Genomic DNA, 12,730 nt, shown 5'->3' with positions numbered 1-12,730 from the left:
GTATTGTGTGTGTGTGTGTGTGTGTGTGTGTGTGTGTGTGTGTGTGTGTGTGTGTGTGCGCACGTCAGGCCTCTTGTCATTAAGGAGTTTAGAAGTGTTGCCAGGTGTGTGTGTGTATACTGTTTGAGAGGACCTATTGGCAGCTGGGGTACAGCTGGTTGCCCTATATCAGTCAGCACACCATCAGTCAGTGTGTGGTCTGACAAAGAATTCCACAATGGAAGTTTGCTTTGTCATCTTTTGATCACTCCTTGGAGAGGGTCAGGGATAGTTGTTATCATAAACAGACGTCATAGATACAGTCCTCACCCACCTCGACCACCCTCTGCCTAACCCTGCCTGTGACCTGTGACTGCACACTACAGTACCACCCAAACCAAGAGAACATGACTTAGTCATGTACAGGTTGCCACGTCAAGCGTTAGCCATGTTAGCATTAGCCAAGGTAAATTAACTCAAGCTGAGCGTTAGGTGCAGCCTATGCTAAATGCTACGCTAACTGGAAGTCAGTTGTATGCTTACTGAGGCAGGCGAGGCCATGGAACCGTTCCGTATCTGTTTCCTGTCCAGGAAGGAAGTGGGAGGGAAAGAGCATCATCACTATGATTTATCCAAAGAGGAAACAGAATAGATTCCTGGAGAGGGTTCGGGGATAGGCAGGCTAGCAGGTTAGCAGCGGTGACTTATTGAACTGTACAGGTCTTCAACTGAAGCTCCCAACCGCATGACAGTATTGGTGCATTGGCATTTCAACTGACTCAGTCTACAGATAATGACAAGTAATTCATCCAACAGACAGAATCTTCTCTGTTATGTCCCCTGTGTTTCATAACCACGTATTTTTAACAATTCCATTATGATGAGACAGGAGACTGGAAACACTTCAACCATTTATCTGGGACATGGTCATCTTAACACACATAACTCCCATGGTGCTCTGCAAAACAACCCCAATACACAACATCTCCCCACCTAGTTAAATTGTCCCCATTGTGAACAACAATAATTGTTCTACAAGTCCAAGCATCTAGTTTCCAGCCTAACACTTGTAGGGTAATGGTGGTCAACCTGACTCTCAACAACAATGTCTCTAGACTGAGGCGTTGACACAGGTGTAGGTAGTTGAGTAGCCTCACAGTCTCCTCACACACTTGTGTTGTTGCGGCTGAGTCAGTGTCGTGAGAACATGACTGTGAGCCCCTAGGTGATGACGGCTGGGTCAGGGTGTCACCCAGTAACAGTTCTGGACCCATCATGACTGGTGGTTCTGTCGGTGTTGCTTTACTCAACCGTAACTGCCCACTGGGCACACTTCGTCATTTTAACTTAATTGGGTAACATTTGGTTGAGACGTTGGTCAACAAGATTACAACTTCATTGGGTTTACTTGATAGCCACCTACACAAATAGCTAGCTAGAACCAAGTGTTAATAAGATAAATTCATTAAAAAAGATTAAAAGCAATACAAATAAGTTCTCCAGTAGGCACAAATCATTAAAATCCAGACAGAAAATATTTACACAAGAAGCCATCTAATATCACACAGTCAAAACTCTCCGTCGTTTAGTTAAGTTCACCATTCTGCGATTCTCACTGTTAATAAACATCAGGCGTTTAGTTCACCTACTCAAAGAAACAGCCAACAGTTATTTTTTTATTTTGGTAAGATCGAGTTTGAAAACTATACTCGACTAATAATTACCTCAGTGCATTCATAAAGTATTCAGCCCCTTGAATTTTTGCACATTTTATTACGTTACAGCCTTATTCTAAAATGTATTACCTAATGTTTTCCCCCTCATCAATCTACACACAATATCCCATAATGACCAAGCGAAAACAGGCTTTTAGAAATGTTTGCAAAAAAACAACAACTGATAACTGAAATACCTTATTTACATAAGTATTCAGACCTTTTGCTATGAGACTCGAAATTGAGCTCAGGTGCATACAGTTTCCACTGATCATCCTTGAGATGTTTCTACAGCTTGATTGGAGACCACCTGTGGTAAATTCAATTGATAGGACATGATTTGAAAAGGCACACACCAGTCTATATAAGGTCCCACAGTTGACAGTGCATGTCAGAGCAAAAACCAATCCATGAGGTCGAAGGAATTTTCCAGAGAGCTCTGAGACAGGATTGTGTTGAGGCACAGATCTGGGGAAGGGTACCAAAACATTTCTGCAGCTTCGAAGGTCCCCAAGAACACAGTGGCCTACTCATTCTTAAATGGAAGAAGTTTGGAACCACCAAGACTCTTCCTAGAGCTGTCCGCCTGGCCAAACTGAGCAATTGGGCTAGAAGGGCCTTGGTCAGAGAGGTGACCAAGAAGCAGATGGGCACTCTGACAGAGCTCCAGAATTCCTCTGTGGAGATGGGAAAGCCTTCCAGAAGGACAACCATCTCTGCAGCACTCCACCAATCAGGCCTTTAGGGTAGAGTGGCCAAAAGGCACATGACAGCCCACTTGGAGTTTGCCAAAAGGTACCTAAAGACTCTCAGAGCATGAGAAACAAGATTCTCTGGTCTGATGAAACCAAGATTGAACTCTTTGGCCTGAATGCCAAGCGTCACATCTGGAGGAAACCTGGCACCATCCCTATGGTGAAGCATTGTGGTGGCAGCATCATGCTGTGGAGTTGTTTTTCAGCGGCAGGGACTGGAAGACTAGTCAGGATCGAAGGAAAGATGAACGGCGTAAAGTACAGAGATCCTTGCTGTAAAACTGATCCCTAGCACTCAAGACCTCAGACTGGGGCAAATATATTCAGCTTCCAACAGGACAATGACCCTAAGCGAACAGCCAAGACAATGCAGGAGTGGCTTCGGGACAAGTCTCTGAATGTCCTTGAGTGGCCCAGCCAGAGGCCGAACTTGAACCCGATTGAACATCTCTGGGGAGACCTGAAAATAGCAGTGCATCAACACTCCCCATCCAACCTGACAGAGCTTGAGAGGATCTGCAGAGAAGAATGGGAGAAACTCCCCAAATACAAGTCTGCCAAGCTTGTAGCGTCATACTCAAGAAGAATCAAGGCTGTAATCGCTGCCAAAGGTGCTTCAACAAAGTACTAAGTAAAGGGTTTGAATACATATGTAAATGTGATTTGTATTTTTTTTATTTTTTTTTATACATTTGTAGATTGATGAGAAAAATATATATTTAATACATTTTTAGAATAAGGCTGTAATGTAACAACATTTGAAAAAAGATACATAAAATATTCAGTATTCTTTTTCAAAATGTTGTTACATTACAGCCTTATTCTAAAATTAATTAAATATATATTTAGGGGTGTCAAACACACTGCCCGTGGTTAGGTTTGAGTAAAAAAAAAATATATATATATATATATATATATACAGTGGGGCAAAAAATGATTTAGTCAGCCACCAATTGTGCAAGTTCTCCCACTTAAAAAGATGAGATAGGCCTGTAATTTTCATCATAGGCACACTTCAACTATGACAGACAAAATGAGAAAAAAAATCCAGAAAATCACATTGTAGGATTTTTTATTAATTTATTTGCATATTATGGTGGAAAATAAGTATTTGGTCAATAACAAAAGTTTATCTCAATACTTTGTTATATACCCTTTGTTGGCAATGACAGAGGTCAAACATTTTCTGTAAGTCTTCACAAGGTTTTCACACACTGTTGCTGGTATTTTGGGCCATTCCTCCATGCAGATCTCCTCTAGAGCAGTGATGTTTTGGGGCTGTTGCTGGGCAACACAGACTTTTAACTCCCTCCAAAGATTTTCTTTGGGGTTGAGATCTGGAGACTGGCTAGGCCACTCCAGGACCTTAAAATGCTTCGCCACTCTTTCGTTGCCCGGGCGGTGTGTTTGGGATCATTGTCATGCTGAAAGACCCAGACACGTTTCATCTTCAATGCCCTTGCTGATAGGAGGTTTTCACTCAAAATCACACGATGGCCCCACATGGCCCCATTCATTCTTTCCTTTACACAGATCAGTTGTCCTGGTCCCTTTGCAGAAAAACAGCCCCAAAGCATGATGTTTCCACCCCCATGCTTCACAGAAGGTATGGTGTTCTTTGGATGCAACTCAACATTCTTTGTCCTCCAAACACGACGAGTTGAGTTTTTACCAAAAAGTTATATTTTGGTTTCATCTGACCATATGATATTCTCCCAATCTTCTTCTGGATCACCCAAATGCTATCTAGCAAACTTCAGACGGGCCTGGACATGTACTGGCTTAAGCAGGGGGACACGTCTGGCACTGCAGGATTTGAGTCCCTGGCGGCGTAGTGTGTTACTGATGGTAGGCTTTGTTACTTTGGTCCCAGCTCTCTGCAGGTCATTCACTAGGTCCCCCCGTGTGGTTCTGGGATTTTTGCTCACCGTTCTTGTGATAATTTTGACCCCACGAGGTGAGATCTTGCGTGGAGCCCCAGATCGAGGGAGATTATCAGTGGTCTTGTATGTCTTCCATTTCCTAATAATTGCTCCCACAGTTGATTTCTTCAAACCAAGCTGCTTACCTATTGCAGATTCAGTCTTCCCAGCCTGGTGCAGGTCTACAATTTTGTTTCTGGTGTCCTTTGACAGCTCTTTGGTCTTGGCCATAGTGGAGTTTGGAGTGTGACTGTTTGAGGTTGTGAACAGGTGTATTTTATACTGATAACAAGTTCAAACAGGTGCCATTAATACAGGTAACGAGTGGAGGACAGAGGAGCCTCTTAAGAAGAAGTTACAGGTCTGTGAGAGCCAGAAATCTTGCTTGTTTGTAGGTGACCAAATACTTATTTTCCACCATAATTTGCAAATAAATTCATTAAAAATCCTACAATGTGATTTTCTGGATCTCGTTTTGTCTGTCATAGTTGAAGTGTACCTATGATGAAAATTACAGGCCTCTCTCATCTTTTTAAGTGGGAGAACCTGCACAATTGGTGGCTGACTAAATACCTTTTTACCCCACTGTATATATATAAAGAAAGTATTCAGTATTCTTAAATATATATTTTCTCTTTTTTATTTTACTCAAACCTCACCACTGGCAGTATGTTTGACACCCCTGCTGTAATGTCTTTCATGCTACCCAGCTCTCCATTAAAGATTTTTACATGTTTATTTAAGATGGACGGTAGGCTTGGGTCTCCATGTGTCATTGCAATCCAGTGTGATTCATAAACTGCCCAGCAGTGATGAAAAGTCCCCTTTCACGACGTAGAGTGGGAACTTTTCAGTTTGTCCATTTAACTAAACAGTGACCTCAGTGATGCCTCTCGCGGCGCCAGATTCACCTGTGTAAGTCTTTTACGCGATGTGTACTGGCTGAAGTGGAAAGTGTTTCCGTGTCTTTTGGTAGACTGTGTCTGACACGTGATACATCTACCCTTGTGTCAATCTCCATACGCACTGGTTGCCTCTCTAGCAACTGAGAGACATAGTAGTCGTGCCACAGTCAGTATATTCAGTTCAACTTCCTCGTTGGATGAGTCATTAATCTCAGTGGTCTCTTGCTCAAAAACATGTCTCTTTTTCCTTTTGTTGGAATGATTCTTTCTTCTTTTCAGTCTTTGACATTTTCTCTTTTTGTTTCTGCACGCTCGCTCAGTGTGGCCCTTTTTAACACAGGCTCGGCAATCCATGTCCTTACACCAGCATACAGGCGCCTGATGTCCCCCTGTGCCACAGTGGAAGCATGTGCCTTCATTTCTCTATCTGTGATTTTCAGTTCCAACTCTGTGCACTTTTCCTGACGAACTCAACTGCGGAGCCTCTTTAGCAGCTAGTTCCATGAACACACTGACCTTCAATGGCTCTTGACAAGGTCAGATTACTTTGTCAATAGTCTCTTTTTTGTGTAGCTTCACTCTGTAGCCCACATACTAGTCTGTCTCTAATGTTGTCATCATTCAACTCTGATAGTTTATTTAATGCAGCAGCAAAGCATTGTCACTGATTCTCCCTCTTCCGGATTTCTTCTGTGGAAGAAACCTTTAAGCAACTAGTTGTTTTGGTGAAAAGTGTCCTTTCAGTATTTCCACAATATCCCCATACGTCTTATTACCTGGCCTGACTGGCTGTAGGGGCGGCAGGTAACCTAGTGGTTAGAGCTGACAAGGTAAGAATATGTTGTTCTGACTGTGAGCAAGGCAGTTAACCCACTGTTCCCCGGGCGCCGAAGACGTGGATGTCGATTAAGGCAGCCCCCCGCACCTCTCTGATTCAGAGGGGTTGGGTTAAATGTGGAAGACACATTTCAGTTGAAGGCATTCAGAGAAATGAAAGCACGTGCTTCCCCTTTCCCCTGTAGCAGGCTGCATAGTAAACTAATGTCTTTGGCCCCGTAACACAAAATTCTGTCCTCATCAATGTAATTTGCGATAACAAAATATTCAGACCATTTGTTATGAGCTCCACTGCTCAACACTTTCATCAAGCTGTCCAACGTTTCAAACAATTCCGGACATTTTTCATTTCTCAATAGGCCCCTGATTATCACTCACTTAAATATTGTCCTCAACCACATTTTCCTCAGTCACGTGATCTTCATTCACTTCACTCACTGACTTTTCACCCTCAAGTTAGCTCATTTAGCAGTTTTTAATTCCAGAGTTTGTCTTCACAGTTGAAGAAATGTTCTTTCCTTTACTGTATAGCCCTCCCATTTTAATCTTTTTGTTTACCTTCTACGACGTCCGTCTTGAATCCTTTTCTGCCGTTTATGACGACACGAACTCTCTCTCTTAGCTAGCTCGACTATTCACTTGCCTCTGCTGGCAATACACTGTGGTAACATAGAGCGAGTATCATGGAAAATAAGTTTTAAACTTGTAAAAACCAACATCTTCTGGACAGAATAGTTGCTGTAGGTTCAGACTTACTCGTCGTCAATCTTTTGTTGTGTCACCTGGGTTTCATAACCACATCTTTATAACAATTAATTAATGATGAGACGGGAGACAGGAAAACACGGTTCAACCATTTATCCGAAACGTGGTCGTCTCAACACACACAACTTCCATGATGCTCTGCAACACAATCCCAACACTCTAGATAAGTTTGTGGTTTACATATTTCTGTACAATGCAGAAGGAAATGTCTGTCCAGTCTGAACTACCTGGCCTCAGTATCCATTTCTGCTGTGCTGCAGATGTTTAGGTCATGTATGTTCATTCATGGATGACAATGTAATACTTATTGCTATATCTAAATTCATATAAATCTAGTGGTTTATTGGTGTGTCTGATGATTCCTTTTTCCAAATCTATCCTTGAAATCTCTGTTTTGAGCTCATGATCCTACTCAAGCTGTATAGTCCTAGTGATTGTGTGGTTCTAAGCTTGTGTTGCTCCTAGAGCTGTGCAGAGCTCTGTAGTCCTGGTGATTGTGTGGTTCTAAGCTTGTGTTGATCCTAGAGCTGTGCAGAGCTCTGTAGTCCTGGTGATTGTGTTGCTCCTAGAGCTGTGCAGAGCTCTGTAGTCCTGGTGATTGTGTGGTTGGTGGGTTTCTCTGGATGTAGATCTCCTCATCGATCACATATGTCAGGACTATAGCTCCAGTTAGTTCTGACAGCTAGACTGGACCAAACAATGCTAGGAATGTGTTAGCAGCTGGGGCGAGCTGTGTGTGCGTGTGTGTGTGTTTGTGTGTGCCAGGCTAACATTCATGGGGAAAGCTTCTCAAAGCCCCACTTCTTCACAGATCTCTATTCATCCTTGTATGGCAGCCAGGGTTATTTTTGATAGGAAAAGGGTGTTTATCGAGGACTGCCTATATGTGTGACTGTGTGTCAAAGTGTGTGTGTGTGTGGGGGGGGGGGGGGGTTCAAGAGACAGGAGCTCAGAATGTATATTCTCCCTCTCAATACTCTCCTTTGTCACGCCGCTCTCAGACTACTGGTCTGGGTGGGTGGGTAGGTGTGTGGGTGTGTTGCATGTGGGCTTGTACTGTGCATGTGCTACCGTTTTCTGAGCAAATTCAAATGTAAACCAAACAGAGCTGAATGGTCTATCTAAAGCTATAATAACAGAAATGAAAGTGTGTGTGCTTATGTTGGGATCTTGTCGTGTCATTCCATCTGGTGTAGGGGAAACAGATGCTGGTGTAGGCTGGAAAACAAAAGACTCTTCTGGTGATCGGCCGGTCCCAGAGGAGGACCTGGCATGAACGAACACACACACACACACACACACTTTCAGCCTTCAGGGCACGATAAGTGCCATGGCTACATGTGGCATTACAGTGAAACATTGGAACATGTTGAGGGTGGGGTCATTGTTTTGTTGGGCATCTGGTGATGAGCTACATTTTCCAACTGAAAACATGGACACATAGTTTGGGTCTATTTCTCCTCATTTCCTGTGTCTCCTGTTTAGATGTCATGGGAAATGTTACGCTGATATGTGCAATGGCTTAGGACTCATGAATGTACAGTATATAGGCTAATAAACCAGAGCAATAAGCATGGAGATATATAGTCACTATACTGCTGTAGTATACTGTAAAGGGATGTGAAGGAGAGGAAGTCACTCAGAGATTCTGTACTGTACCACTCAGCAGTTTATCATGCCATGCCCACACAAGCCAGATTCACAGGCTTTTTTCACAATACATATTCAGCTCTGTAGGAATGTCAATCCACGGAGCTCACTGGCTGGTGCCACAGTGCCAAGTGAGATTGGAAAGAGGGGTGGGGTGGGGTAGAGGAGAGTCCTGAGGGACAGGGAGTGTGAGGGGGGGGGGCTTGTTCTGTCTGACTACAATTAGCCAGAACAAAGCCATCATTGTCATAGCTAGCCTGCCCTGTAGAGCAGAAGAAAGAGGGCTTTTGGCTGAGAAGAAATAAGAGAGAGAGTGGCTGCAGACATTAACTGTAGTTTAGTCTCCCACTACTCTCACTGTCAGACCTCATCTCTGGTCAAACACCCACATTCACAACGAAATCATTCTGCTGCAGGGGGAGCGGTATAATTTGTTATATTGTATATACAGTATCTTATCTTTGTATCCCCTCTAGACTCTGTATCCAATTCTGCCTAGTTTGCTGGACAGTGACCCATTCAGGGGGAGCAGTGGGCTGCTTCTCCCCGAGCAAAATGAGCTGTTCCTGGATAGCGGTGGTGTGCAGGTCCCTGGAGAGACAGACCAGGTCCTGGAGGTCCTGACAGAGACCAGCAGACTGCTACAGGACTGTCAGCTCCACCATGAGATCTCCTCTCAGCTCCTGGCCTATCTCTTCTACTTCATCAATGCTTCACTGTTCAACACACTCATGGAGAGAGGTGAGGACACACACACACACACACACACACACATTCTCTTTCTATGTCATTAACACAGATTGTTTTGTGAGTGAAGGTTCAGAGGATGAATTCTACCAGTGGTCCAGAGGGGTCCATATCAGCGCTAACCTAGACCTGCTACTGGACTGGGCCCAAGGGTCTGGACTGGGTGACTTGGTTGTGGAACATCTCCACACACTCTCCTCTGCTGTCAACCTACTGGCCACTCCAAGGGAACAACTAATGCAGGTCAGAGACGCTCATACACACCTGCATGTGCACACACACACACACACACACACACACACACACTCACGGGAGAGGGGAGAGGTGACACACACAAGCTCAGCCCTCCACACACACATTTTCCCTGTAGTCCTCCTGGGAGTCCCTGCGATGTGCGTTCCCCAGTCTGAGTCCAGCCCAGCTCCACCACCTGCTGAGAGGCTACAGCCCAGCCACACCCTGGCCCCCACACTGGGCCCCTTCTGATGAGGATCACCTAGCTACACAGAACACTGGTTGGTTGATTGTCTGCTGTTAATCCACTATAGTAAACATCTGACTTGTTTTGTGGCTTTGTTTTTTCACTGTTGCCATTTCAAACTGAGACAAGCAAACCAGCAACATAGACACAGTATTAAACCTATGATGAGGACATGATATTTGTGCTACACTATCGTTTGATTTACTTTCTCTTAACCCCTCTTGCCCTCCTCTCACTAGCTGATATCCTGGAGAGTTTTGACAGCCACCCTCCCCTGGTGCTGCCCAGCTCTGGTTTCAGCCTGAGGCTTGGGGGAGAGGTGACAGACTCAGGCCTGGCTGGACAGCTCAGGAGGCTGCAGGAGTTTATCAGCAACCTGTCTGTCAAAGAGTCACCAGAGAATTTCAGTCATATGCACACGCAACAGGTAACACATTTGGTTCACAACTGTTGCTTGAATTAATTAGACATGGGTTTATATCTATATGATACTGGTTTACTACTTTTTCGTGGAACTATTTTGTTCTAGAACTCTTTTAGAACTCATATGCTTAGTTCTGGAAATCCCGCAGGAATATGCTGTTCCCACGGAAGCCAAGAAGACAAAAATGGCAACTCTCCCAAAGGCCTCCCTGGAGTCTCTCGAATCCCCCCCCGTAGAGAAGGTCCTACCTCTGGACTCTCCTCCATCACCCCCCTCTCAATTATCTACGCCCTCTCCCCTTCACCCTCCCCCCTTTCCCCCCCAGCAAAGCCCTTCTCCCCCAAGTGATTTGAACTCTTGTGGGGCCCTACTGACCCAAAAGCTGAAGAGCCTGGAGCTCCAGTTCAGAGAGACAGACCTAAGCCCCCTCACCCAGAGGAGGTCTGCCCTGGACCCCTCCTGTCTCCTCACCCCTCCTAACACCCCCCACAGCCTGGAGCTGGTTGAACCAGAGACTGAGCATCAGGAGGATGAAGAGGTGTTTACTCTAGAGCTACAGAGAGGAGATAGAGGACTGGGATTGGCTCTAGTGGATGCAAGGGTGAGTGACAGAGACAAGGATATGCACTTAAAAAAAAGTACTATTTGGATCAACCCCCCCAAAAAATAGTTCAACTGATTACAAGTAAATTAGTTGTGCTCTTATGGCAGTATCTTTACAGAAGATGGCAGTATTCAGGTTTAAATTGGAAAAACAAATACAATAGACCAGATTAACTGGAATGACAACAAACAAAAAAAGAACAAACTGAAAACCACGCCCCCAATAAACCACGCCCCCAACTCTTCTGATTGGCTGCTGCCGCTACATTGCCCCCATCGCTTTTCAATGCACATGAGGTGTTGAAAGCAATTAAGAAGCTTTCATTCAATTCCAAAAATCACATTGATCTGACAAATTCTTTATTTGATTTCAGACAAACTGAATAGGTTGAACAAACCAAAGCGTAATTGTAGATCATTCCAAAAGTGTACTCTTCTCTATTCTGACCCATCTGAAACATCCTGCAGCTTTCCAGGACCAGTGGTGTTTGTGATGTCTGAGTGAATGGCCTTAACCTTGGTAAGGTTCATCTTTAGGTAATAACTAATTCTGAAAACATTCAATTTAGACCTCCCTGGTAGCCCCGATGGCTAGCTGAGAACTCACTCAGAGAAAAAACAACACGGTCCAAGGTCAAATCAATGAAGCTCAGATGACAAGAGTAGCCATTTTTAAAATCTCTATCTGCCCTAAAAAACAGGTTTTGTCATAAAAATGGTATGATGTTTTATACTGTCTCCTCCACACCTGGGTCCAATAGTCCAGCATGGTGGTATGAGAACTGTTTGTTTTCTTGCTTTTCAGGACTGGGTTTGCAGTTTTTTTAGGTAATTAGTAGACATGAGAGGATGCAAATGAACTGCTTTTGGTATGCATTATTTGGTCACTCCGTCTCTAGAAGTGTATTTTGTGTCAGACATTGCCTCCTGGTGGTCTGGGAGTGCAATTTCTGTGTTCATGAAACTCATGAACATGAGTAAATAACCTCATGTCACAGCGAGTAATGTTTACGTGCACCTGGGCCATAATTATAATATATGGGGTGGCCCCCAATATATATTAGAATTGTACGTAAACCTTGCTCACTGTGACATGAGGTTATTTACTCATTAAAATATGCTCAAAATGCCCCCCCATCTTGATATAAAAAATATAAACTTTTTTTTTTTGCTATGCTACGACAGGCAACCACGCATCGCCGTCTGAAATAATCATTAGCAAATGTCATCATAATTATAACTTAACAAATTGCCATTATTATTACTACCGGTTCTAGTATTACGGTGTACTGCAATTCTGCGTGTGGCTTGTCCAAGTGGTTTTGCCGTACTCCAGCAGAAGCCGTTGCTCGACTGCTGTGGGTAGATATAATCAATGTTAAACACTGTACTGTCTTTCTATTTCATTACTTTCAAATGTATTAACAAGTGGAAAACTATAATGTAATATGAGTGTTACGTAGGCTATTTCACTGTCGATTCTGATAGTTTTGACGTCACACGTCATTTTGAGCGGGACTGTAATTGTGGAAATAAATATTTGCAAAAAAGTGTCAGTAATTGCATGGAGTGGAAATAAACGTTTTTGGTAAAAACGGGCCGATTTGCGAGTGCTAATCAATCAACCATCACTAACGTTAGCTATCATACTAACTCACTTGGAAAGTTCATTAGCCAAACATTCACCCAGCGATCAACAATGGTAACTCACGCGGGCTTATTGGTTAGTAATCTATTCCTGAACATCATGGCAAGAGTGAACATTCAATAAATATTATCAGTAAACAAGTGGTGTACTTGTTTACTGATAATATTTATTTCATGTTCACTCTGGTGCGTTCTGAATAGGGAGAGAGAGAGCATGAGGATGCCAACAGGGCAGGGAGAGCAGGTGACAATGGAGGTGAGTGAGAAAAGGAGCAAGTACTGATGGGTGGGTATAATTTG

General features: G+C 43.7%; 1 protein-coding gene across 1 annotated transcript in view; it reads left to right on the top strand.

Annotated features, from left to right (window-relative positions):
- Nucleotides 1-12,381, top strand: part of LOC110498873 (ras-interacting protein 1) — a 40,288-nt gene extending 27,907 nt beyond the window's left edge. Inside the window, exons 12-16 of the mRNA XM_021575545.2 lie at nt 9,005-9,269; nt 9,346-9,518; nt 9,646-9,790; nt 9,996-10,183; nt 10,329-12,381. Of these exons, the coding sequence (XP_021431220.1) occupies nt 9,005-9,269; nt 9,346-9,518; nt 9,646-9,790; nt 9,996-10,183; nt 10,329-10,850 (1,293 nt within the window). The 3' untranslated portion in view covers nt 10,851-12,381. The remainder of the gene's footprint in view (nt 1-9,004; nt 9,270-9,345; nt 9,519-9,645; nt 9,791-9,995; nt 10,184-10,328) is intronic.
- Nucleotides 12,382-12,730: the final 349 nt, after the last annotated feature.

Source organism: Oncorhynchus mykiss, chromosome 20, assembly GCF_013265735.2.
Source record: "Oncorhynchus mykiss isolate Arlee chromosome 20, USDA_OmykA_1.1, whole genome shotgun sequence".
NCBI lineage: Eukaryota > Metazoa > Chordata > Actinopteri > Salmoniformes > Salmonidae > Oncorhynchus > Oncorhynchus mykiss.
This window is presented reverse-complemented; position numbering and strand designations above follow the sequence as displayed.